This window comes from Trematomus bernacchii, unplaced genomic scaffold, assembly GCF_902827165.1.
Source record: "Trematomus bernacchii unplaced genomic scaffold, fTreBer1.1, whole genome shotgun sequence".
Lineage (NCBI taxonomy): Eukaryota > Metazoa > Chordata > Actinopteri > Perciformes > Nototheniidae > Trematomus > Trematomus bernacchii.
In genome coordinates, this window is record NW_022987621.1 from 1,081,703 (window position 1) to 1,109,317 (window position 27,615).

Consider the following 27,615-nt stretch of genomic DNA (forward strand, 5'->3'; position numbering starts at 1 on the left):
AACCACTGTTTCATGTGACATTACAACACAGTACAAGTTGCTTTGTGTTTGCAGTCTTTGAAAGATGTTAACTCTGCACTGTACTGACTGCTTTAACTTCAGAATTCAGAATTTAAGGACTAAGACGTGTCAAAATCCAGGCCTATCCCTAAACGTAAAAGTTCACTATTGATCCAGTGAATGACTGGAGAGATGTAATGCTAACCTGTGCAGCAAACTGGCAAAACCCCTAAGAAATGAAGGATCCTAACCTCTTGGATTTCAAACCTAAAAAGTGAAGACACTTAAACACAAATGTAAAATCAGTTGAAATGAGGACAACATAGCACTGACGGACTATAGAGTCGCTGTGTTCCAGGAAAAGAAGCTGTATTCATTGCCTCTTTGAACAAGAAGTATCTGTATCTTTATTAGAGCAGCTATGGGTCCTTTGGCACAAACATGAAGCCAAACTGGAATAAAGCCCTGCCGGAACATTCCCACATGCTTTTGAGACACATGGCCTGCTATATAATACATTCACTCTAATACAAAAGATAAATAGATATTAGCAATACCTTCTCAAGCCTCTGGGTTACATTCACTCCGTCAGTCCAACAGTGTACAGTTCACAGACTGCCCCTGCCCCCCCCCCCCCCCCCCCCCCCCCCCCCTCACAGACCACCAGAGACCGGTTTACGGCTGGTTCTGATGCAGCTGATCTCCGTGCAGCACGTTGTCCATGGGTTCCACTCCATCACTCCTCCAGCTTCTTCAAACATTTGGTTTTTCTTTTAACTAGAACCACGAGACAGAAAGAGTGAAGTGACTCGCTTATTACTACAGCAGTGTATATTCATTGGTTTCTTCTTTCTTTTGAGTTTCTTGCGATGCTGAGCTCAGCTGGTGGTGTTGAATGATGAACATGTTGTAAAGCATGTCAGGCTCTGGGTAGAGTTCAACTGTCCTCCCTGCCCAGGCTGTGTGATGGCCTCTATGACACTGGGGGTCTCCAGCCCCCCCGCTGCCTGACCAGCCGAGTCCTGCAGGCCGGGGCCCACAGACTGAGAGGAGAGAGGAAGGCTCTGCTGCTGTTCCTCTCTCTGTTCTTGGTCACTCTGTCCTGGATTCTCTGAGTGTGTATCACCAAAGGCTCAGTTAGAAATAGTTACTGTCACAGATGTAATGACAGTTTAAATGTAATAACCCATATGGAGTTGTTTCCTTTCAGCATGCTGCCCGCACTCTGAACAACTAGATGCAGTTTGGTGGGGGGGTTTGACAGTGTTAACCTCTAATAATAATAATCAGGAATGTTTTATTCCAATGTGATGCTTCCTTATCAGGACGTAAATATTTAAGTTTTTCATTACTCGTTCTTTTTCTTCCCTCTCTCACTGTCTGTACCTTCCGCTCTCTGTCTCTCCCCCCCTCACTCCTCAGTGATGGTGGGCAGGTGGGGCTTACTGGGGGAACTGGGCGCGCTCCGCAGGTCTGGCCGCACGCTGACGCTGGAGATGGACCACACGTCACTCAGCTCTGCAGATGGGGGGCAAACAGTCAAAGAGTTTATAGTTCATACCTTCACATGGAGCACTGTGGGGGAGGCATGCCATAGAGAGTCCCTCCCTTCCGGTGGAACTCCATGGGACCTTATTTCAGAAAAATTATGTATTGAAGTCAATGGAGAGAGAAAAGTTATCTTTCGATCCCGTTTGTGCCACGAATTACACATATGATGTTTGTCAATTTAAAAAAGCATTTCCAAGTAAAAAAAGTCACAGTTTGTCGTAAAACTGTGAAGTAACACTTATTTGTGTGTGAAATCGCTCAATGAACTACATCTCTGGTCTCACACAACACATGTCACCAACACCAGAATGAGGTGGAAAGTATTAAAGGAGGTGGAAATCCATAGGCGGCGCGTGAGGCTCAGGTTTGGGAAGGCTAAATAACGTTTTTTACCTGACGCTGCCCGCCTCCGGCGTCTATAGAAAAGAGATCAACTCAGTGAAAGCACCGCCTGCTGACCAATCAGAGCTCAGTGTGCAGAGTTGAAATCTATCAAGTTATATTACAGGATAAAGGAAATAGTTTAAACTGCCGTATGCAGAGAAGACGCCAACGTGTCGCACTTATCATTCATATCACATCATCAATCAGATCATCGATCATATAATATCATAATATATCATATATTTCCTTATCTGAGTCAGCTTCTCGAGCCGTATCTGGCCGTGCATCACTTACATTGTCACATACTGTATGCAGAAGTGTTATTTTAAGCAACACATTAAGTTGACGAAACATTCAACTCAAATGTAATTACAGTCAGATCCACTCGTGTCTTAGATGGGGCAGTGATATCATAAAACTGTTGTACGCTTTCAAACACTCGGTAGTTTATTTATTTTTTAACCAGTTGTTCTGTATTCACCTTGCAGGTGACACTATGTGGCTTGTATCCTGGGTTATATGTTTAAGTCATGGATGTTTAAAGTTCATATTTGTCTAATATTAGTTTACTTTTTTTTTACTGCGCTGTCAGTACACTTGTCCCTGTTTGTGATTGGTCAAATGTTGCTAACCCCGCCCCTTTCACGGTTAGGGTTAACAGACTACATCTACTGTATGGACCCCAATGATGCAAAGAGAAAAATAAGGTAGTAAGGGCATATTTACAAGCTTCATACACTGTAGGGGGGGCGGGCTGTAGGTTCTCACAGTAATGGAGGGTTTTTCTACAACAGTTTCTGTAGTTCTTGATCCTCTCAGTTGTTTAAATCCCACACGTCTCTGTGTGGGCTTCAGAGAGGGTGCTACTCTCCTACAGTAAGAGTAGCAGCTTGTACAGTTCAGACAAAGTTCAGAGTTCATACAAGGTTCCCCTGAGGCGCCATGCAGGGGGTCATGCGGGGGGTCATGGGTTGAAGACCAAAGGGAGGGAGACCAGGGCTCCAGCAGGGGGGTCAGAGTGGAGGGGGCTCCAGCGAAAACAGATGACCTCTGAGGAGTCTAAAACACACATGCATGCAAGGATTGAATCATAAAAGAATGTCTCTGCTGGTCCATCACATGTACCAGCTTCATCCCTGTGTGCAGTACAGATGGAACGGGGGGCTGGGGGCCATATTTGTTTTTAATCCTCTTACACTCTGGGAGTGTTGCTGATTGGCTTAGATGACCAGATAAGACATTGCCTCTTTTAATGAAGATGATCTGCTCCAGCAAAGCCTCACTCTGTACTGATCAGCAGGAATGAAACTGATAGTGACTGCTATTAATGATACTGGTATTGAGTAAACTGAGTGTATCCTGAAAAGGGGTATTACATGGATCCACAGTGACACTGTAAAGAGAAACACACACCTGTCCTGAACTTGCTGTACGCTCCATTCTCATGAGTCTGTCGGCTGCCGGACCAGGGCAGGCCTCTCTCTCTCCACCTGACACACACACACACACACACACACACACACACACACACACACACACACACACACACACACACACACACACACACACACACACACACACACACACACACACACACACACACACACACACACACACACACACACACACACACACACACACACACCAAAGAGAGAGATCAGAGCAGCAGGGGAACCAGGTGTGTCTCTGTGCTCACCAAAGTGCTTTGAGCTGCCACATGTACCTGCTTTCATCTGTCCACTGAGTGTGCATTACCACGTGGAAGTGCCTGTGTGTGTGTGTGTGTGTGTGTGTGTGTGTGTGTGTGTGTGTGTGTGTGTGTGTGTGTGTGTGTGTGTGTGTGTGTGTGTGTGTGTGTGTGTGTGTGTGTGTGTGTGAGAGTGTGTGTGTCTGTACGCACCAATGGAATATGAAAACTGCTATGATGAGCAGGGCAGACACAGCATCAGTCAGAATCCACATCAAACTGTATTCCTCTTGAGTCTGGAGAGTCGGAGAGAAGGTTGATAATGGAACAGTGAACAGACCATTATGTATTTGATTGAACACAAAGTCTGGGGCTTAGGTACTTGTATACAAAAGTTAGAGATGTAGGTGGTGAGAGAATGTCAGTGATACCAAAAGATTACAGACTGAACAACCTTCAAACACCACGCTACCTGCTGCAGAGCTTCTAACCTACTGACTACCAGTGGAGAGCCACAGCGGATCTGAGCACATTCTAGATGTCTAAAATATAAATGCATAAGGACTTTTTTCAAACCCTCCACAGGCTGTAAGCAGCTCCCAAATCTGAGGGAAGTTAGAGGCAGTCCAGGGACAGAAGAAGAGGACGAATGTCCTCTTACAGTTTAGACTACATCCTGGTAAGTAAATCAAACTAAAGCAAATCAATAGCAAACAATCAGCATGTGAAAAGGCTGCAAAAGTAGGCCTGTGTTTTTCAACAATTTGTAGTCTACTTCTGTATGTACAGTTTACAATTGATTAAAAAAGAGGTTTCATCACATGAAATAATCATTATACTAAGGTTTGCCAAATGGTCTTATCTATGTTTCTATTTCAGCTGCACTGAACTCAAACTTGTATTTTCTCCGAGTAGTTTATGTTTTGATGTCTGTGTAGAATGCTGCATGTCAGCCCCCCCCTCTCCCACCCGTCTGTCCTCTCTTTATGATAAAGGCAAAGAAGGACGACACATTCTCATAGTAGTCAAAGTCTGCCTTTGCTGCATCAATATTGAGCATATTTTGGGGAATTCCCTGACTTCTTGGAATTGCAAAACAAAATCATGTTTGGTGACATTTAAAGGAAATGATACAAGCCAATAGCTGTGGAGACAGCTAGGACATACAGTATATACAGTTTGGTACAGCCATGTTGTAGATCAAAGCTTCATGCAGCCAAACAATTAAGCCTTTAGGAATATGACATGAAGCTTTCTCAGGACAGCAGGATGATAATATCTAATAAAGCGCTCACCATGAGGAAGAGCGGCTTGTTGATGCTGGACAGGATGTGGATGGAGTTGGTGGTTACAGACTGAGCTCCGGAGCACCAGGCCAAAGTGTAGAGCCACGGCTGACTGATCACATACAGGTTAGTGCTGACGTTCACCGACTGGTACTTTCTGTGGAGACAGAGGTGTGGAGGGGGGACAGGAGGAACACATTCAATAGTTTCCATAGTCACCTGGTTTCTCTTTGACGTACCGTTTTATTTGATTTACAAAACCCTTCAAATGTTAGGAATCAGGAGTTATAGTGGTGTTTTATTGATGGTAGCCCTCCTTCTTGGTGACCAGCATACCAGCATAGACCAGCATACCAGCATACAAGTGACCAAAACACAACATATGCTGGTTTTGCTGGTCAACTATGCTGGTCTATGCTGGTCAACACCATGCTGGTCTATGCTGGTTTTTTCAGCAGGGATGTATATATCTATCACCAGCTTATGTTAGTATTAAATATACAATGTATTCTGGTAACTATCAAAATAAAGACATAGTATAGTGTTCATAACAGTATTTTTATTTAATAAATTATACATTAACAATACAATAATATTTAAAAAAAAACCTACATCTAAATAAATATATAATCTAAAATAGAAAATAAAAATAACAAATATAATTCAAAATTTAAATAGCAACAAAAAGTTAAAGTATTTTTTTTCTTTTTCTTGTTAATATCCATTATCTTCTCTGTTATGTATCTTCTGGTCTTTGCCAATATGGCCAGCATTTCTTGGTCCTCCACGTCTTTATTACAGCCACTGCTTGAAGCAAACTGAAAATAAATGAAAAGATCAGAGTATCAAATATCGTCTACAAATGTACAGTACTACTACTTTTATCGATACCGCTTATCGATCCGGTCCTTTAACGGTACTCTTATTGGTTCTTTTGAAAAAAAAAAGGTAAATGAACTAAACATATTGTGAACAAAATTAACATTGCTTTTTATTTAAATGAAATAAATAATATTTCACATCAAAAGAAACAACAATGTTTTAACAAATCGTACAGTATTAAATTATGTGATGACAGAACTGTAAACAGAATAGCTGAAACTTTAACAAAATAAATAACTCATGGTAATCATTAACCCATGTTTGTATCATCGAGTTAGCTCCGTGTGTTGCTGCTAGCATACATAATACCTGACGTGGAAACGTTACTCGTGGATGGGGCTACAGAGCTACTAGAAAGACAGTCGAACCCGGTGCATTTCTCCGTCTGAACGTGGTGCACTTTTGCTAAATGTTTAGACAAATTGCTCGTGTTACCGCCCTTACATGCTAAACTCTTATTGCACTTTAGGCATCGAGCATTGTCCACCTCAAGACCAAGCCCCCAGGAAGTGCGCCGGACTCTGAGGAAAATATTCGTTGTGTGGGTACTACAATTTCCTTATCAGTCCGTGACGTCGACCGGCCCAGAAATACTTTTTCCCATTGACTAACATGGGGAAAGAGACGTCTGTAAATCGGTGGATAATTTTTTTTAAACTAAATAAACTACCCAGTATGAACTATTTTATAGCCCTTATTAGAATCATTCGGTCCTCAAGTTGTAAACTGCACTAAAAGCCGAATCTAGATTTATTTTCTCTCTCCATTCATTCTAGTGAGCCGAGAGTGGGAGCTCGGGGGGCGGGGCTTAATGACAGGAGGTGGGGCTTAAGGGGCGCATGCTCTGTGAGCACACATACGGGTTCTTCTGCTCTGACAGCCAGGCATGACGGGTAATCTGTGACGTTTCGCTCTCTCAAAAGTTGGGCCATTTTGACTTCATGCGCCAATGAGCAGCTCTCATAGGAAAGAACGAGACTCGAAAATACATCATAGATGCATTTTGAAGTCTTATTGCATATTAGAAACGGAGTTGGCGACAGTAAGACTGCGATATAATGTTTATGTCGCAATAATACATATGACATCTATTTTTTAAATGTCTCCAGTACCGATAAAAAGATCAATAACGTTGGACCTTAACGGTACCACGGTCTTTAATAATTCAGCCCCGGGGCCCCGTTAATACCGGGGCACGGTACCCATCCCTAGTTTTAATTATTACATCATCAATATTACATTTCAAATAACCAAGTACTTGGTATCTCACAAAGAGCAAGTGGCTAGTGCTGCTAACATACCTTTCAAAACCGATAGCTTCTGCGGGGTTAGAGGCTGCCTGGTGGTCTTGATGGTGGGGCATTCCTTTCCAGTCAGGCTCCTTTCCCCTAAGGTTTCGGTGCCTCAAAAGGCCACAGCCAACTCCTTCACGAACATGGAGTCCCTTGTGTTGTTTTTTATTTTTGCCCAGACCTCTGGACGCACTGGAATCTCCCCTTGCAAGTGAATCTGACAAAAATCCGAAACATAAAATGTGTACAGTAGCCTATACATAAAAGGTAGACACCAATATGTGACTGAGGAGCAAAAATAAAAAAGGCTCCACTATAATATATACCTTCCCATGTGGCTCGCTCTTTGAAGGGGGATTATTGGGGTGTGTGGGTGTCCAGGGTGCCATCTCACACTGTGTCTCAGATTGTTCTTCTACAGAATGTGAATAAGACACAAAGAAAGGGTAGCAAAAACATTTCAACAATAGTATAAATTCATATGCGTATATCTTGATGGGCTGATTGTTTACACATTTCACTGCCATCTTGTCTGTTTCTTTTATTGCAGATGCTGATGAAAGTTCAAATGCAAAATCGATCAAAGACTGACATTATTATTTGCTTGCAATTTAAGAACAAATGTACTTACTTTGTGAAAATACCTGGTTTAATAGTTTATCCAAATACATTTTTAGATTTGCTGTCCTGTAGGTGGCGACTTCCCCTTCCAGCTCAGCTTTGGAATCCTCCAATTTAGCAGATCTTTATAATATAATGAAAAAGAGAATTATCAACGAAACAGCCTTTTAGCCTACCACCAGTCAAATATGTTGTTACCCTATGACTGGTAAAAACACAAACATTAAATGTACCTTCTGTATTAACCGTCTAAAGATGTTTCAGTGTCATACAAATTAGTTCCTGTTGTAATTGTGCAGCTGTATTATCTGGGAAATAGAAGAATCGGATCAGGATTCGGTATTGGCAGACAATCAATATCAAATGACTCGGATCGTTATTAGCATCAGCATTTGATCACCTTTGTCGACTTGCAGCCTAAATACAAAGATAACTCCACTCCTCTCCTACCACTCTTACCTCTAATGAGCCTTGGTATAACTAGTGTCCGAGTCATAGGGTCCAGGACTGACTGAAGACATGTGGAACAGAGTCATAGGGTCCAGGACTGACTGAAGACATGTGGAACAGAGGACAGGCATGGTTCCATGTACAGGGAACTGGAACTTTGAACAGGTGTTTTCATCTTTTCTGCCTGAAGATTCACAAGTTCTTGATCAGGTGTTTGATGTGGGCTGGCATGATCCTTTCTGCAGCGATGAATAAAGAAAACAAAGAAAACATTTTAATAATAGTAATGATGGTAACAACAATAATATTAGTATAACTATGTATATAGCACTTACAAAATTGCAAAGTGACTCTCACAACAAAAATAAAGAACAAAACAATACCAACAATAAAAAAACAAATTATAGGAATGTTAAGAGACAAAGAAATGCTAAACATTCTGAGAGGCCCACTAGAAAAGCTAGACTCAATGGCTCTTGATGACATCAATGAGCAGTCCCAATACATGCCGTTGTATACAAATAAATAGGTCCAGATTTCTTCAATTTTGTGTTGGATGATTTGTTTTATTGATTGCTGATGGATGTTAAGATGTGTTTTACAATTATAACAAAAATATTATTGTAATTGGAATAAAAAAGTTTACAAATCATAGTTGTAATAAAATCACTAGCAATATAGAATTTATTCAACAGCGGTAAAGCATTAAGTTGCTAAATTAACGTACACTGAACTGTAAAACAACTTACCACTATTTAGGAAAGGCTCTGATCAGAAGGGTTGACTAGTAGGACAGCGAAGAGGCGGAGGAGGTCTATGTCATGTACAACCATTGGTAGATGTTACACCTGAAAGAAAGATAAGGAAATAAGAGAAGACAGGAGGACAAACATCCTATTAAGTGAAAAACCAAATCATGTCAAGCTTTAAATCTTTCAGTCTTTACAATGCGCTGTTGGAAATTACATTCCAAAGGCTAAATTCAAACTCAATACCATAAATAACTGGGTACCAAAGTGCTTTACCTGATAGAACACGTTCCACATGGAGCAGCAACCATCCGGCTGGGCCTTTTGCTGCATATCATCTCCTCCCTCTCCACTGTTTCCAGTAGATCTCTACTGCCTCTGTCCAATAAAACAGAAATGCCCCAAAAAATCATATTTAAAAAGTTAAAAACAATAACTTGCTTTTGGCATTAAATGGATTTCCTGGATGTCAGGAATGCCAGAAAGACGTTCCCTTCAAGTCCACAACCAGTCATAGGAGTTCAAATGCAAAGCCTGAACGATGACAAGAGCGAGAGACTTTACAAGATAAATAATACCAGAGCAGTGTGTACGACATGCAGAGAACAGATCAAATCCCCTGACAGACTCACACACTTTGGTGTCGGACCCAACTCATGTACAGTATGTTTTGCATCTCCTCAACAATGGTCTGTATAGTTGAGTAGAAGAAAAACTGTCTCTACAGTTTCAGGTAGATTAACACACATTTGTAAGAAAAGTTTACAATGAAGCACAAAAACCCTCTTTGTATTAAGCGAGCTGCCACAGAAAGTACAGCTTAACATGCCAACCTTTGGTAGAGTGAGCTAACGTTAGCTAACTTCATGTCCAACACAAAACCTCTAACGTTCATTACATTGACGATTTTAAACAAAACTTAACTCAGGGGCAACACAAACTGCAGAACACATTAGCTGATAACTGTTGTTAGCTAAGACAGCTAGCTCTTGTTAAGGGAAGTAACAACAGCTTCTTAGCAAACTTAAGGTTAAGTAAACATTAACGTAACGTTGTAAGAAAGCAAAACGAACCTTCGAGAAAGCTTTTACTCTCAGACTGGGTGAAATTGTGTAGCGTTGCTTGCCTCCAGAATGACACGATGGGCTCACAGGAACTCAGATGCACGATTCAGTTTGAACTCAAAAATATATTTTATTAATAAAAGACTAAAATTCCAAACGTAGGGCTACAAACAAAAATCACTGAACAGGAAAACTTCGATAACAAAGAAAAGATCACTAGGTTCTACTAAAGATTACTAGGTTCTACTAAGTTGTTCCAAAAGACTCACTATAATAACAGACATGGACTCGACGTGGAGACGAGACGAACTGACACAAGACAAAGGGAGACAAGGGCTAAGGTAGAGTCATTTACCAAAATAAAACGGAAGGTGACAAGACTAAGAACACAAGACATTAAACTAAAAGGATTTTAACGCTGAAACCTTACACAGAAGGACTTTAGCGTGTTTCCCAGTAGAGAGAGCTGTCGAAGCGGTTCCTCTATCCTCTCAGAAGAGCAGCTGCTGGGCGGAGTCACAGAAACAGCTCTCAACCACTCTCAACTGATCTTCACTCCCCGACAGTTAGCGCCAGTTAAAAACCATGTTTTCAACCACTGCTGTCTCGCAGTTCCTCCGTGTCCCGCCCTCTCTGTCTGTCACAGTATGTTTGTCTGTCTGTTTGTCTGTCTCTCTCTCTCTGTCTATGTCTCTCTCTCTATTTATTTAGCTAAAATGGTAATCCAACATCGCCAGCTATAACATGAGACCTTGCTGGTGTACCAGCTTTCCCATGCTGGTCTTGCTGATGTACCAGCTTTCCCAGCAAGACCATGCTGGTGTACCAGCTTTCCCATGCTGGTCTTGCTGTTCTACCAGCATGGTCTTGCTGGTGATACAGCTTCACCAGCAAGACTGCTGGTAGACCAGCATAAATACCAGCTTCACCAGCATAGACCAGCATAACTACCAGCTTCACCAGCAAAAATCAGCATAGACCAGCATGAATTCCATGCTGATCTATGCTGGTTTTTTCAGCAGGGACATACTGTATGCAGAAGTATTATTTTAAGCAACACATTAAGTTGACGAAACACTCGAGTCAAATGTAATTAAAGTCAGATCCACTCGTGTCTTGGACGGGGCAGTGATATCATAAACCTGTTAATGTACGCATTCAAACACTTTTTCTTTTACCAGCAGTATTCACCTTGCAGGTGCAGCTATGTGGCTTTTATCCTGGATAAAGTGTTTAAGTCATGGATGTTTAAAGTTTAACTTCTTTTGTCTAATATTATAGTTCACTTTTCATTCAGGAACTATGACGCTGCGCTGTCAGTACGCTTCTCCATGTTTGTGATTGGTCAAATGTTGCTAACCCCGCCCCTTTCATGTGAATGCGCACTCAGCCGGACAGAGAAACCCGCACAACCAGGGCCAAAAGGGTGGGTGGAGGGGGTCCGGAGGACAGGCCCGGAAGGGGTCCCGGGCGGACGGCCCGGGGGCAAGGCAGAGTCCAAAAAGGGGCGAAGGCCACAGCGGGCGAACTCAGGGGGCCGGGCATGAGAGCGAAGGCAGCGGCTGGAAGAGTCAGGAGGCCGGCTCGAGGGCGAAGGCCACGGCTGGGGAACTCAAGGGGCCGGGCTCGAGGGCGAAGGCAGCGGCTGGAAGAGTCAGGGGGCCAGGCTCGAGGGCGAAGGCCGCGGCTGGGGAACTCAAGGGGCCGGCTCGAGGGCGAAGGCAGCGGCTGGAAGAGTCAGGGGGCCGGGCTCGAGGGCGAAGGCCGCGGCACTCAGGGGGCCGGGCTCGAGGGCGAAGAAGAAGGCGCTGACGGGACAGCTCCGGAGGCCGGGCAGGAAGGCGCTGACGGGACAGCTCCGGAGGCCGGGCAGGAAGGCGCTGACGGGACAGCTCCGGAGACCGGGCAGGACCCAGTATTGGCCGGACAGGAACCGGAGCCGACGGGACAGGCGTAGACGGAATCCTGAACATGACATGGGCTGGTGTCAATGGGACCCCGGATGGAGCAAGGGCTGGTGTCGACTGGACCCCCAACGGAACAGGACACAGAGTTGGCAGGACCCCCGGTGGAACAGGTGTCGGCGGGACCTCCAACAGGACAGGACACAGAGTTGGCAGGGCCCCCGGAGGAACAGGTGTCGGCGGGACCCCCAACAGGACAGGATACAGAGTTGGCAGGACCCCCGGGAGAACAGGTGTCGGCGGGACCTCCAACAGGACAGGACACAGAGTTGGCAGGACCCCCGGCGGGACAGGTGTCGGCGGGACCCCCAACGGAACAGAACATGGAGCTGGCAGGACCCCCGGCGGGACAGGTGTCGGCGGGACCCCCAACAGGACAGGATATGGTGTAGGCAGGAAACCCGGCGGAGCAGGTGTCGGTGGGACCCCCAACAGGACAGGATCTGGTGTTGGCAGGAAACCCGGCGGAGCAGGTGTCGGCGGGACCCCCAACAGGACAGGACATGGGGTTGGCAGGACCCACAGCGGAACAGGTGTCGGCAGGACCCCCCCAACGATACTGGATGTGGAGTTGCTGCTATAGGCTTAGTTTGTCGGGGGACACCTTACTTCTTCCTTCTCTCTGTCTGTACCTGTGTACTCTCATGTTCCGAATAACCCAGCTTCCCCAAATTTCTTTTTTGGTGTCTATATACGCCGGGATCCGGAGTCATGGCTGATCGTGTTGCTGTGGTCCTGAGTCCTGGATCGCGAGCCCTGGATCTTGAGTCGTGGCTGTGCCTGCTGCTGTGGTCCTGGATCATAAGTCCTGGATGGATATCCTCGTGGATTCATCTTCTTATTATAGACACATGCATTTCCAAACATTTGGACTACCTATGTGGCAAATGTATTATATTTTCAATTTACACACGGCATCTATTGCACGTCTGTCCATCCTGGGAGAGGGATCCCTCCTCTGTTGCTCTCACTGAGGTTTCTCCCATGTTCCCCTTTAAACTGTGGGTTTTCTCCGGAAGTTTTTCCTTGTACGATGTGACAGAGGGGGTCGTATTGTCATACTGATATTCTGTACAAACTGTGAAGTCCACTGAGACAAATGTAACATTTGTGATATTGGGCTATATAAATAAACATTGATTGATTGATTGATTGATTGACCATGGAAACCTTTGATCTCTGGACACATCGTTAGCTCAAATATAAACACCTGTGTGATGGAACACGATGATGTCATAACTCCAACTGACATGCTCAGAGCAGCAGACTTCAGATAATGGTTAATGGTCCTGCCCTCAACAGCTCTATGTCAATTATGGGGTGTCATCATATGCCGTTACCATGGAAACGCATCCCTCGCCATAAAACACGATGTCGCTGTAACTCCAATGGACACGGTCCGATCGTCCCCCAAACGTCGCTTGTATATCACCGGTCCATGCCTCAACAGCTTTACGCCAAATCTGAGATCTCACCATATGCCGTTTCCATGGAAACGCATCCCTCGCCATAAAACACGATGTTGTCGTAACGCCTATGAAAAGGGTCAAAACAGCACCACACTTCAGATAATGGTTAACGGTCCAGCCCTCAACAGCTCTACGTCAATTATGGGGTTTCATCATATGCCGTTTCCATGGAAACGCATCCCTTGCCATAAAAGACGATGTCGCTATAACTCCTATGAAAATGTTCAAAAAGTGCTCAAACTTCACATGTGTGCTAACAGTCCAGCCGTGAAGACATATACGGGACAGTTTTGAGATTTCTTCAAATGCCGTTGCCATGGCAACACAATGCTCGCCATGAAACACGGTTTTCTCATAACTTCAGTGAAAATGCTCCAAATGGCCCAAAACTTCACAGGTTTGGTAACAATGCAGCCATGAACGCATCTAAGCGTATTATGGGATGTCATCAAATGCCGTTGGCATGGCGACAGATCATTCACCATCAAGTTAGTTCAAAAGTTTGCAGTTCAAATATTCTGCTGCTTTTCCAAGCCTTTTTAATTTATGTTCTTCTCTCATCACACTTTCAATCCCCCAGTGTTCAAGTATCATTTCAATCTAAATTCTTCACTTTCTTCTTACACATTACATTTCAGCATAGCAGTTTAGCGTCAGCTTTTCAGCAAAAAGCATTCCCACTAGCAATTTCTTCAGGAATTGCATTCTCTAGTTTTCTCATGTTTTTCTCTGTTGCATTTCTATATATATATACATGTATGCATCTGTTTTGTTTCGTCTTTATTATATTTTGATTTCGTTAGTGGAAATGTTTCTGACTGGTGTTCATTCCATAAGGCTGGCGCAGTGTTGTAGTCAAGTCACCAATTCACGAGTCCAAGTCACTCTCGAGTCACCACTCTTCGAGTCCGAGTCCAAGTCCGAGTCACCAAGGGAGAGTCGTAGTCGAGTCCGAGTCCAAGTCCGAGTCACCCAAGGAGTGTCCGAGTCGAGTCCGAGTCCGAGTCATCATTACCTGTGTTCGAGTCCGAGTCCAAGTCCGAGTCGCCCAAGGAGTGTCCGAGTCGAGTCCGAGTCCGAGTCATCATTACCTGTGTTCGAGTCCGAGTCCAAGTCCGAGTCACCTAAGAAGAGTCCAAGTCCTGATGACTCTGATGATAGTGTTCAAGACAGCCTATATGTCTGAACTCGATGTTTAGAGTAATGTGTTACGGAGCCTTCTCTTCAATATTGTTTCCACATAGAGCATTTTGCGCTGCTCTTTTCCAATGTGGAAGCAGAATGTGTGAAAGCATACAGCAAGATGCGGGGTGTGTCTCTAGACATCTTTACACTGGAATAGCGGGGCCCAGTACGTGAACTCGCCTCGCAGCCGGTGCACACGCCAGGATAGAGGACATCAGACTCCATAGAAAACTTGCTCGAGTCCGAGTCCGAGTCCAAGTCGGAGCGTCAATGTACAAGTCGAGTCCGAGTCATCGTGGGGGGAAAAATTCACGAGTCCGAGTCCAAGTCAGCGTACGCGATAATTCACGAGTCCGAGTCCGAGTCATCGTGTGCGAGAATTCACTAGTCCAAGTCCGAGTCGCGTCAATCAGTGCGCGAGTCCGAGTCGAGTCACGAGTCCCGAAAATCGGCACTCGAGTCCGACTCGAGTCCGAGTCCAGGACTCGAGTACTCCATCTCTGGGCTGGCGTCACACTGTCCCGAAATTGAGACCAGATGGACACATGAATATGGAATTGTGAATTTCGCACGAAAATGGCCCCTGAACTTGGTCAACAGCCAAGCAACAGCCGAAGCAAGTACGATGCCTACAGAAGGCCACACGATGGCACCCGAATCACACAAAGGCATGTTGTTTCCATAGCAACAACCATTCCTGTCAACAGCGTAAACTCGCCTTCAAAATAAAAGCATCTAAATAAAACAGGAAGTTAACCTAAATTACATTTAAGACATACAACTGCAACGAAAGTAACAAAAACAATGTAATATCCTTTTCAGTTTCACAGAACACAATATGTTTACATGATTTTGTTGTGCAATAAAACAACCAGAGAAGCGATCTGCAAGGAAACATAGCACACCGTGTCCTCATGCTCCTGTTTCACCTGCTTAATACAGGTATCATCACTGCTACTGATTTCGATAGAGCAGGTCACAAATAGCAAGAAATGACAAAGTGAAATAAGAATTGTTTTACCTGTAAGAGGAGGTGCTGGGCCTGTAAGAGTTGCTCATCATGTTCTCTGAGGTGCATCAAAAGAAGCAATGCTGCTGCCTTCTTTTTCCTGGTTGTCTCATCATCAAAGTATGCCATTCTGCAGGAACTGAATTGTGATTTATTGTGATTTATTGTGATTGAAGCTTTTGGGAGTTACACAAAAACAACTCTACTCTGCTCTGTAGAGTTGCTCAGGACTGACTGAGGGAGATGCTCTGAGGCTGGCCTTTTATATGTCCACGTTACCATGACACATGGGAAACGCTTGAGCTACTCATATTCGGCTGTCTTCGCCGACACCGTGGTCCCATCTCAATGTCATCGTACTATAATACGATGGCTACACAACGGCATTGCGAGGGCTTCACGTAGTCGTCTTGCCTTCCTAAGACAATTGGGCAGCTTCTTGTTTCCTTCGTATTGTCTTCGTGAGGCGAAAAATGCCCGATGGCACAGATGATCACACGAAGTAAAGACGAAGATGACACGATTTGACAAGATGCCCTCATGATGGCCTTACGAAGGGCAAAATGGACACACAAATTCAACACGAAAATGAACCTTCGCAAGGTCTTTCGGCAATTATTTGGCATGCCAAAGATTTTGCCACCGCTCACGAAGTTGCTGCCGGAGCCTGAGAAACTCCACCGGCGGTCATACGATGGCTTAAGATGCCCTCACGAATGGCCCGATGTTGTTACGATCAGAGCCGAATTTGAACATTTCCTTTATCGTCTGTCCATCTGGTGTCAATTTCGGGACAGTGTGACGCGGGCTTAAAGGGTTGGTGCGCAGTAAAAGAAACATACTAACTTTTCATTTCATAAGTTCATACAATTCAAGTCAGAAGTGTGTGTGTGTACCTGAACTGTTGTTGGGACATGGTGCTGTAATGCAGGTTCAGTCTGGTGATATGACCCACTGTCAGTTCATGAATAGAAGCTTTCTCTCCAGAGGTCTGCTGCAGCTCTGGATCCACAGCATGGACCAGCTCCCTGTCCTCAGAAGGCAGCCACAGCACCTACACACACACACACACACACACACACACACACACACACACACACACACACACACACACACACACACACACACACACACACACACACACACACACACACACACACACACACACACACACACACACACACACACACACACACACACACACATTGTGTCACTTCAATTTCAGAAGGAAGAAACTTCACTTCATTCCCATCATATATTTATAGATTAAAATGTTTAACTAAAGGTTTTTTTATCCAAGACATTTGGTAAATAAAAATGTTGTAAAGATTTGGTTTTCAAATTTAGCAACAGATACATTACATGTTTACTGTTTAATGTTTACTCAACGTTATACGTTCTGCTGCAATGTTTTCATAAGTATCAGCAGATGCCTAATATTAATGCATCTCATTGGGATCGGGGTCAAGACTTTGACATACGTCTGTAGAGAAACGGTAGTCACTGAATATAAGTGCAAAACAAACCAACAAAAATGTTTTTAATATGTATATATATGTTTATATTTTCTGTACGTGTATTGAAAATGTTTCCCATTGATCCCTCTAACAGCTACCTGTGAGGAGTTGATGTGGGCCTGCACCACCTGCAGAGTGGTGTTGATGTAGGACTGATGGTAGGGATGTCCGTACGGTGGCCTGTGCAGGTCAAACAGCACCAGTCTGCTGCTGCGGGCCGCTACCTCCAGGAACTGGGCCAGGGTGGGCACAGACTGGTTCTGGGCCCGCGAGCAGTCCGGCTCAGACAGAGAGGACACGGTGCCAAAGGGGTCCCTCTGTCAGAGAGTGGGTGGGCAGCAGAGTCATGTTGAAGAAAAGATGCTTAGTCATTCCGAGAGTGAATAGAAAAGAGAATACATCTTTATCCGGCTGTTGTTATTTGGATTATTTTGAAAATACACAGAACATGTTCATATTAATATTAAAGTAAAAAAAGATATAAACTTGAACACATGAGTTGATGTCAAGTGATATAAATACTGTGGTTGAACTGTTGACCATTTGTGTGCGTGTGTGTGTGTGCGTGCGTGTGCGTGTGCGTGTGCGTGTGCGTGTGCGTGTGCGTGTGTGTGTGTTAGTCTCACCGATAAGAACCAGTTGCCAGCATTCAGCTGCTGGAGCTCGGCCCAGGTGAACATGGAGGCGTCGAGGTGCGTTCGGTTTGGGAAGACCTCAGCGACATCGGTGGTTCTCTTCAGAGTGAAGTCATGCATCAGGAAGGGAACACCATCATAACTACAGAGAGTAACAAAGGATGACACAGAAATAAGTGATGAGTGATCATACGGTGAATATTAATGAAAGAAGAAGAGAGCAGGGAGGAGGAGCTGCAGTACAATTAAGACTGACTTTCATAAAGACATCACACACACACACACACACACACACACACACACACACACACACACACACCCACACACACACACCCACACACACACACACACACACACACACACACACACACACACACACACACACACACACACACACACACACACACACACAGTGTGAGCAGTTTATACCTGATGGTGACGTCGGTCTCCAGTCCTTCTCCTCCAGCTTCCACCGCCTTCTCAAACGACATCATAGTATTCTCTGGAGCAAGCTACACACACACACGAGACAAAATAATTTCCAGAGAAAGAAAAATAAATATCTGTCGCAATCAGATTGATGTTCAGGAAATACAGACTTTAAAGAGAAGAATCCCAAAGTCCTCACCATTGGAGCTCCTCTGTGTCCGATGAGTGTGGGAGCAGGTCCCAGCGTCCCTGCCTCTTTGATGCAGGGCGAGTACATCCCCAGAGGAACCAGGTAGAGAGAGAACAGCACGGACAGGTAGAGAGCCAGAGCAGCCACCTGACGCACTGCAACACAACACAAAGTGCACCTTCAGCGGACTGACTGAATGCACTTTTTAATACAAATTGACAAACATTTTTTAAACATTTTTTTTTTTTATCCAACATAGCAAGGCAGATGAAAAAAACATATAAATATCTAAATCAACCGAAACAACTATTTACAGTTATATCATATAATATAATATAATAACATTTCATATAATTTTAACTAATTTGGCTAACACACCCCAACCAAGACACCAGCCTTCAACACTCTACATATGGCTCAGAACTATGGCAGTGTGCTGGGGCAGAACTTTAATGTGGATGAGAAACAGTCAATCTTCCTGAGAGGATCAACATGGTGGTCTGACCAGCAGACAACAGGAAGAACAGGAAGCAGTCCACCTGTGAAGCTAGCTGCTAAGTATCTTACCAAACCTGGCACAACTGGAACTTTGGCTGAAGTAAAACACTATGTTCAATTTAGCTGCTATATTTTTCTTAGCTTATTTAGCTTGCCTATGTATAGCATCTACTTAAATCACGTAACAGTGTGAAAGAACAAACCAGTGCTAGTCGCACACTGAATGACACCCATCAAATGTATCTTAAAGATCTGCATTCCCATTAACATGCCCAGCGAGGACAAATGAAGACTGCTCTTCACTCACATCTTTTAATGGATTTCCGTAAAACAGCTAACCCACTTTATTCAACATTCCTCTTCCTGTCTCACTGTCTTCTTATGAATTTTCTTTGACCTCTATGTTTTCTGCATCTCTTTTGCCTCTTTGGTCACCATGGGTACTGTCCCTGGTTGCCATGGTGAGTCAGCAGGGTAGAGGGATGCTGAGTCATCTTGAGGGTCTCTCCTGGCAGGAGATAAGGAGAGTGATCTGCCAAAGCTCAGGATGTAACATAGCTCTCCCTGTTCTGCTGCATGGACACGAACACAGGGCCCAGCCCGGATTTCAGCACTTTTCAGCACTAAAGGAGCTCAACTGGCCCACGGGTCAGAATCTTTAGAGCAGAAAGCGTCTTGTTTGTTTGCTTTTTAGCTTGTCACTGGTTACAGGTTGTTAAACTAAGAAAATATCATACAAGATTTGTCTGTAAGATAATGGAAGGAAGCTCAAGGGTCTGGAATACAAATTGTAAAAATATAAGTCAGGACATAAATCTAGGAATAACACTTTTTAAAATATCTATAAATTAAAATTGTACCTCCTGCTTGACATTGCACTGATTTTGATAACATTTTCATGAATTGTTCAGCCCTAATGGAACTATCACACTTCTGTGTCTTTAGTGTAATAATGTGAAGAAGGTAACATCAGTTCTGTGTAGTGAAAGAGGAGATTTAACCTAGTCCTACTTATATCCATGAATTAAAACCTTTCTGCAATCTTTCAACATTTAATTCCATTTTTTATATTGAAAATGTGCATAAAAACAGTTAGATAGAAAATAGAAGGAAAGACAGAAACAGATTGCAGGAAAATGTGCAGAGCAGCATCAAAGTAGACATCAGAGAGACAGAGAGAAGAGTGCCAGCAGGAAAATGAGACATTGATTTTCTGTTAGGAGGAAGTGGAGAGAGAAAGAGGGATGACAGGGACGTCTTCAGCTGTGTAATTCACGCAAGACAAGTGTGCCACGTTGCTGAGGGGGCCATCTACATTTATGGGCTCCTTTTACTACAATGGTTTAATGCAGAGTGTATATTTCACTGTGTGTGCTGTGCTGTGTACATGTGTGACGGCTTCAAGTTTGATTCAAATCGTCCATTTCCAATTCCATCAGAGAAACAAGCTCGGGGGCAGCGCCACCTGCAGCTCTGTTGTAGAAAGTGTAGCGGGCCACAGGGTAAACACTGATTTATAGATTTGCTTTATTAAGTGTTTTTTTCTAGTTTTCATCACCAGGTCCATTTATTTTGTAATACATTACATGTTTGATAAGATGCATCTACAACTGCTGCAAATGTACATTCTGACAGAGACTCAAAGCCCCCCCCCTCCACAGACACTCATCAGCCTTCTTACCTTTCTTGTTCATGCGAAAGAAGTGCAAAGATATTGGCCATGAGAGAATCGCCATCAGTGAGACTGCAGCCACATGGAGGAAAGGTGCCGTCACCTAAAGATTTAAAGAGGAAGATATGAAGATATGAACAAATAAAGATATACAGAGGAAGAAATGGTATTGGTCAAAATGTCAGCACGACTATTTCCCTCAAAACATAAAGAACATAAACAAAGTCCTGAAATGTGATTGGCTGGCGTGTCAGGATTACCTGCAGGGACAGAAGGAGAGTCTTCCATTCTTTGCTCCAGAGATCGGACAAGATGGCGGTGGCTGTGACTGAGAACGCCAACGCCACCACGATGCCAGTCTGACACAAACACATCAGGACGAGAAGGCACAACAAATGACATCTAACAACAAGCTGAGAACACAAATACAACAAACTGTGTGTATGTGTGTATTACCTTGTGGCTCCAGTGGAGGTACAGCCTCTGTCCCTCAGAGAGCAGGCACACTGCCAGGACCTGAACAAAGTTTAGATATTCATCAAAAAACATTACACAAAGCTGCTTCAAGTAACAATTACCCACAAACCACCAAATTCGATTTTATGGAAACTTAATTCATTAAAGTGAACTAATGAAGCATTCTTCTCTTTGTTATTGTCGATCATGTGCTTAATGTGGACAGGTTGAACCACCATCAGTGTTCATACCAGCAGGAGGGCGATGTATGTGAAGAGAGCAGCAGCAATGACCAGCAGGACCAGAGACCAGGGAAACCAGAAGCCCAGAGTCCCAAAGTTAAACCTGAAGAGGAACAAGAAAAACTGTCCATCACATGGTGTGCTTCATGTTCTGAGTCAGGTTTGAATGATGGCTTGATCCCTTCATCAATCATGTATTGATTCACTGATTCCTTTCCTGTTAAAGACAATCATCCCTAATCAACACCATGGGCATTCATATCAACATTATGTGTTACCATGCACTCTTGCACACACTCCATCCTCAGGTTTGATACTGTCAACACTTGACATCATACCACTCAATTGTATTGACAGCAACCATTGAAATGTAAGAACAACACATTAGGGTAAACACTGAGTCAGAGGTACCAGATGGTAGAAGTATGACATGTATCATGTAAACATAATCCCTCACTATTTTTAACTGAGGAATTTCTGTTCAAGAATACTATACAGTATCATGGTGGCAGGTTACCTGAAATCTTTACCTACCACACCCAACATTGATCCTGTTTGGCAGGTGGCAGGTGCTATTTGTTGCTATATGTGTATATTTATTTTCTTTCATTTATATTTGCACCTTAGTGTGTTATAATCCTATATACCTTAGTGTTATCTTTGTCCTTCTAAGCAACTGCAGCACAGCAGTTTCCCTCAGGATAAATACATGTCCTCTTTGCTTATCCTCATCACAATGTCAACCAATTAAATAGTCTGGCAATCATCACACAAAGCACTCAACACGAGTGTGTTGTGTACCCACCAGTCAAAGTCGAAGTAGTCATTTTGAGCTTCACTCCAGAAATAGAGGAATAAAAAACTCAGGAAGAAGGTGAGGATCAGGAGGCCGAAACTGCCACACTCCACCTGTAACAAACACAAACAGTGGTCATGGGTCATTTTTGTCTTACCAAACTACAATGTATTTAGTTTTTCTTTTTTACATTTATTTTGGGGAATATGACATTTCTAAAAGTTAAAAGGTACAGTCAGATTTGGCCTCCCTGATGCTAGAGAATCTGGCACATACAGAGGAAGTCAATCATATGACCAAGTGCATACAGTATGGTAGCAGCATATTTGGATGAAGCTGACAGAGTATTAAATGCTCATGTTTTCCAGGGAAAAGCAGTTACTGAGTGTTGTAGTCAGCAGGCTGGACAGACGAGATCCGTCTGAGGAATCAATACTCTCTGCACTATCAGCAGTCACCTAACTCAACTCACTGATATAGCTGATATAGCTGATGTCGTGTGTGTGTGTGTGTGTGTGTGTGTGTGTGTGTGTGTGTGTGTGTGTGTGTGTGTGTGTGTGTGTGTGTGTGTGTGTGTGTGTGTGTGTGTGTGTGTGTGTGTGTGTGTGTGTGTGTGTGTGTGAGAGTGTTTACCTTGCTGCAGCAGCACTCTCCTGGCTGTGCCCGGGCTCTTTGGTATCGTCTCCATTGGCAACCATAGAGGCCGGCCAGACAGGAGACAAACGGCTGGTGTTCATACCTGATACAGCCAGTTAGGAATCAACCAAGGAAGGAAACACCAGTTAACATTAACACAACAATATTACAAACACAGAAACATCTTCATATTTTAAAAGACATGTAACAACATACAGTATGACCTGGTTAGCTTTTAGAGATATTAAAGATAAAGCAACTGTTAAACAACCACTATCTAGACTGCTTTATTAAGTTTTATACTAAACTTATAGTGTCAAAAGTCAGTAGGATGCACCATTGGTTCAATGTGTCAGATACAATTACTATCAGAAAGTATTTTCTTATTCTGCTTATTTCAGTATCAGGTTGCATCTGCAGGCTGTCCTCACTATATGAGGCTGCCACTGAAACCTATTGTAGTTATTACTTTAGTTACTTTGAACAGCCACCATTTTGTGAATTAAAGCTTATTAGAATCAGAATAAGGTTTGTTGTCATTTAGGCATTTGTATATACTGTATACAGTCTATAGTTCACATACAAGGAATTTCCTTTAGAGTTATAATGAATGTAAATAAATATATAAAATAAAAATGAAAACAGAATTTTTGTAAAAATGACAAAATATGTCAAATATATATGCCTAAAAGGAAAGAGCTGTTCAGTTCTGTACAGGAACTTTCCAAAGTATTGCTGAAGGATTGTGTATAATGAAGAGGGATAAGATACGGTAAGGCAACCCAAAGGGTTCAGATTCACTAATAAGATTTCATACTGCAAAACACAACCATTTATTTTACTGTTTTATTAATGTAATGTCAAAAATAATAAATGAGGCCTCTCTCCTCTTTGGATAATGCGTCCAGGCTACCTCTGCACAGAAGCACTGTGACTGGTCTTTCTGTGCGCACAAAGACACAGGCTGTGTCCGATCAAAGCGTTTTTCATGAAAAGAGCACACAGCAAGCTTTGAAGATCACCCTCCTGGGCCACCAGAACATTGTTTGGAAAGAGATACTACTGATGAGGTTTTCTGATCATCCAAACAAATTGAAATATATTCAGAACATCTCAAAACCTCTCCACCTCAATGTAGACTACAGTATCTGCATCCCTTAACATAATAATTAGGAGTAAAAAGTATTTTTGTTTGTTTGGTTTTCTTCTTTTATTACCGATTTTAAGTCCACACATTGCTCCCAATTGTAATCCAAATTAAACAACAGTCATTAACACAATGGCTGTCTTCAAAGAAGTGTGAATGCATAGGAAAACGGATGACTACAGCCTATCGCCACTACATCAGAGTTGTGCCAGAGCTAGTGATGGTGCTGTGCTTTGCTCTGTACCTTTGCAGCAGCTGCCGCCGCACCACCTTTAGCTTCCCCAGCTTCAGTCTGGTCACAGGCAAACACTCACCCACAGCCCGGCATCACAGAGACACAGAGGGAGAGAGACAGAGAGAGGAGGAAGAGGGAGGAGGGACAAGAGGGGGGAGAGAAAAGATGGAGGAATATAGGCAGGACTGTTGGCCACCACACAATCTAAGGGAGAGAAGAAGGATTGAATCCATTTAAAATGTAAAATAAATGTATATGAAAATCTGACACAGCAGGACTTAGTGTGTATGTTTGTTCATATGTGGAGTCATGGTTTAGTTCATTCGGCCTGATTAACCCTTTATATATATACAGTTATATAGTCTATGGTTTAAACCAGGGGTACTCAAATACAAATCTTAAAGGTCCAAAAAAAATGTTTCAATAAGACAAAGGTCCGTTTATTACAGTCATTCAAACCTTTAAACAATTGCTTAACGATTCTTAACACGAGGTTGCAAAAACAAAAATAATCTGTATGCAGCAGTTTTTATTGTTATTGTGTCTGTGCTTGATCCCTCAGAGTCGCAGTGTAAGAGCTGCACAGTTATGAATAAAGGCAGCTGCACCCTCTTTCATTCAGCATTCCCATTTTATAAATGTCTTGCCCTCTTGTGTGTCCACTGAGGTTCGTCAGGCCCAACACATATTCAACAAACTCCCCCTTTGCCTCATCATAAAAACTCACAAACACCAGCAACTGAGCATTGTCAGTGGTGTCAGTGGACTCATCCACAGCTAAGGAAATGCACTGTGCATTTTTTATTCCATCACAAAGCTGATTAATCAAATCACCAGCCAGTATTTATGTTCTTCTGGTTGCTGTGGAATCTGAGAGGGGGATTTGCTTGATTTGACCTGTTATTTCCTCTTTTTGTTTGCCTTCAAACATGGTCTCCATCACTTCAGTCTTCTTTTATACTCCAGTTATTATCCAGTGGAATGTCCTTACCTACTGGCCTAGTTCAATCAAAGTGGTTACTTTTTTTGGCTGGGCAGTGTAGTTTTACACACCGTCTTATTTGACTTTCTCAGGACTTAAAACTGTTTTTTGGGGGCAGACCAAGCCCCCAGGAAGTGCGCCGGACTCAGATGAAAATATTCGTGCTGGCCAAACGGCGGTACTACACTTCCTTTTGGTTGCCAGGCCCGGAAACACTTTTTCCCATTGACTTACATGGGGAAAGAGTGGTCTGTAAATCGTTGGATAATTTTTTTTAAACTAAATAAACTACCCAGTATGAACACTTGTATAGCCCTTATTAAAGACATTCGTTCCTCAAGTTGTAAAAATGTGCTAATAACGTTATTCTGCGAGTTATTTCCCTCTGCATTATGAACGCGCATCTAACCCACGGGACCGCGCCGCCCGGCACGTTCATGTTACGTGTTCAGCACTACATGCGTTTATCTTTACCCATGGATGCACAATAAGAACGGACCCATATCGCCTTACTGCCAGCCCACGGAGCTGTAATAATGGATATATTTCTGTAATTCATCATTTGTAAAATATTATACTACATGGGCTGTATGATTAAATCTTGTACCGTAAATGTTGTATTAAATAAAGTTAATATTACCGACGTAGATTAACGTCCCTGTAGCTTCTTATTGCACTAAGAAGCTTATTGCACTGTATATATATATATATATATATATACATATATATATATATATACAGTGCAATAATTCTTTCATGCTAAATGAAGCTCTGTTGCTTGGATATCACTAGATCCTGTTACAGCGTAATATAAAAGTACATAACGATTGATGTGTAAATTAGCATAATTACTAGCTAACCGCTAGCTGCTAACTGCCGCCTCGTTAATATCAAATCTATCATAATAACAAACCATTACCATGCTGTCATGAACGTGCGGTGCTGTTACGTGTACGCAAATTGACGTGCTTGATGTGAACGAGCATTTTGGGGGGCATGGTTAAAGTTGCGCATGCGCTATGAGCGCACATACGGGTACTTCTCAGGCATGCCGGGTAATCTGTGACGTTTCGCTCTCTCAAAAGTTGGGCCATTTTATCATCATGCGCGAATGAGCAACTCTCATAGGAATGAATGAGGCCCCGCCTCCCACGCTGTATCCAGTTCTTATTATACATCCATGGGGCAGACCCCCACAAAGAAAAAAATATATTTACCCACGTAAGGTCATCATCTTAACAGTTTTGTATGCTCATCCGTGAGCAGAGCATCAAGTTGACATGCCTATTACAGCTGAATGCGGCGATTACCATTTTGTTCAGCAAAACGCCTCACAAACTTATTAAGATCAACAGCTTTAGTGCGTTTTGATTCAATGCTGAGTACAGCCAAACTTGACAGTCTCTTCTCTGTCATTATAGACCGCAAATACTTCATTCCTTCAGTATTTGGGTCTGAATGCTTCTCGTTTTGCGCCGTCCCGTTCAAATGAAATCTCCGCCAATCATATTTCCACGCTCGCGCCAGGGCCGGGGGAGGGGTTACAAGACGTGCATCTTGTGCTGCATTCACTTGCACTCGGACATTAAAGACTTTCTCTCATAAATGTCAGATGAGCCACAACCTTTCTTTCAAAACAAAGCTGCCAACTGGGGTGGCAGCTGGGGTGGCAAGGCCTATTTTTAGGGTGGCAGTTGCCACCCCATGCCACCCCGGTAGGTGAAACTAGGCTACTAGCTACAGTACAGATGCAACTAGATGAGCTGTTAACTCTCGCTCTGACTTTTTTTTTTTTTAAACTCTCGCTCTGACTCAGACAGGTTGAAAGAGATGACACGACACACGCATTTTTCCCACCCGCATTCCGCGAAGACCCGCCCTACTGTGCCTCTGATTCGCACACTGTTGGTGGGGGGAAAAAACGCTGACGGGATGCTGAATGTGATTGGACCAAAGCGTTGACAGACACACACAGACAGTGGAACAGTCTGACATGCAGAGCGCTGTATGCAGTGGACATAGCGGAGAATTTTGTGGAGATGTCTCGCAGATAACACAGATAATACATATGAAAAGTATAATTTGCTCAGAGTCCAGAGACAGTTGTGGTTCGGTCCGGATCCGGACCGGAGTCCGGACTTTGAGGATGCCTGGTTTAAACTAACCCAGCAGATACAGATCCTCTCACAGAAAAACACACTGACCATGTACTCAATATAATTGAGAACATGCTAGTAGTTATAAGGATACCGTTTCCATCACATTAGTATGCAAAAAAAGTGACAGGTCACATCCCCCACTAATTATGCTAATGACCTCCTTTGATATGCTAATGACCCCTTTGTTCGAGGTGTTATCACGTGTAGGTGTGATATCACAGATAGGTGTGATATCCTTTGATGTGAGGGGTGAGGTGTTATCACGTGCAGGTGTGATATTCCCCCCTGTAGCAGATCCTTTGTTGTCTAATCTGATTAGCCTTTGATGTCTGCCCTTTGTTGTCTAATCTAATTACCCTTTGATGTCTGTCCTTTGATGTAAGGGGGGTGAGGTGTTGTAACATGCCGGTGTGATATCACACCGGCAT

General features: G+C 43.4%; 1 protein-coding gene and 1 long non-coding RNA gene across 2 annotated transcripts; both read right to left on the minus strand.

Moving 5' to 3' along the window:
• Positions 1-1,411: 1,411 nt before the first annotated feature.
• gdpd4a (glycerophosphodiester phosphodiesterase domain containing 4a) lies at positions 1,412-27,615 on the minus strand. Its single transcript, XM_034132790.1, has 17 exons — positions 27,610-27,615; positions 24,056-24,120; positions 22,662-22,767; positions 22,038-22,141; positions 21,242-21,335; positions 20,991-21,050; positions 20,795-20,893; positions 20,544-20,637; positions 18,374-18,519; positions 18,175-18,257; positions 17,737-17,887; positions 17,209-17,427; positions 16,490-16,647; positions 4,918-5,065; positions 3,836-3,918; positions 3,349-3,425; positions 1,412-1,518 (listed from the first exon to the last, which is right to left on the minus strand). The coding sequence occupies exons 1-17, from the start codon at positions 27,613-27,615 to the stop codon at positions 1,412-1,414; spliced, it is 1,800 nt and encodes a 599-aa protein (XP_033988681.1).
• LOC117484295 lies at positions 5,637-7,800 on the minus strand. The gene is made up of 4 exons (XR_004556106.1): positions 7,714-7,800; positions 7,409-7,497; positions 7,092-7,286; positions 5,637-5,726 (listed from the first exon to the last, which is right to left on the minus strand). It is a non-coding gene; the product is annotated as an uncharacterized LOC117484295 (long non-coding RNA).

Coding starts and splice junctions, on each gene's coding strand:
- gdpd4a (XM_034132790.1), bottom strand. Junction 17,888..18,174: donor GAGACCGACGTCACCATCAG/GTATAAACTGCT, acceptor TACTCTCTGTAG/TTATGATGGTGTTCCCTTCC. Junction 16,648..17,208: donor CCCACATCAACTCCTCACAG/GTAGCTGTTAGA, acceptor GTGTGTGTGTAG/GTGCTGTGGCTGCCTTCTGA.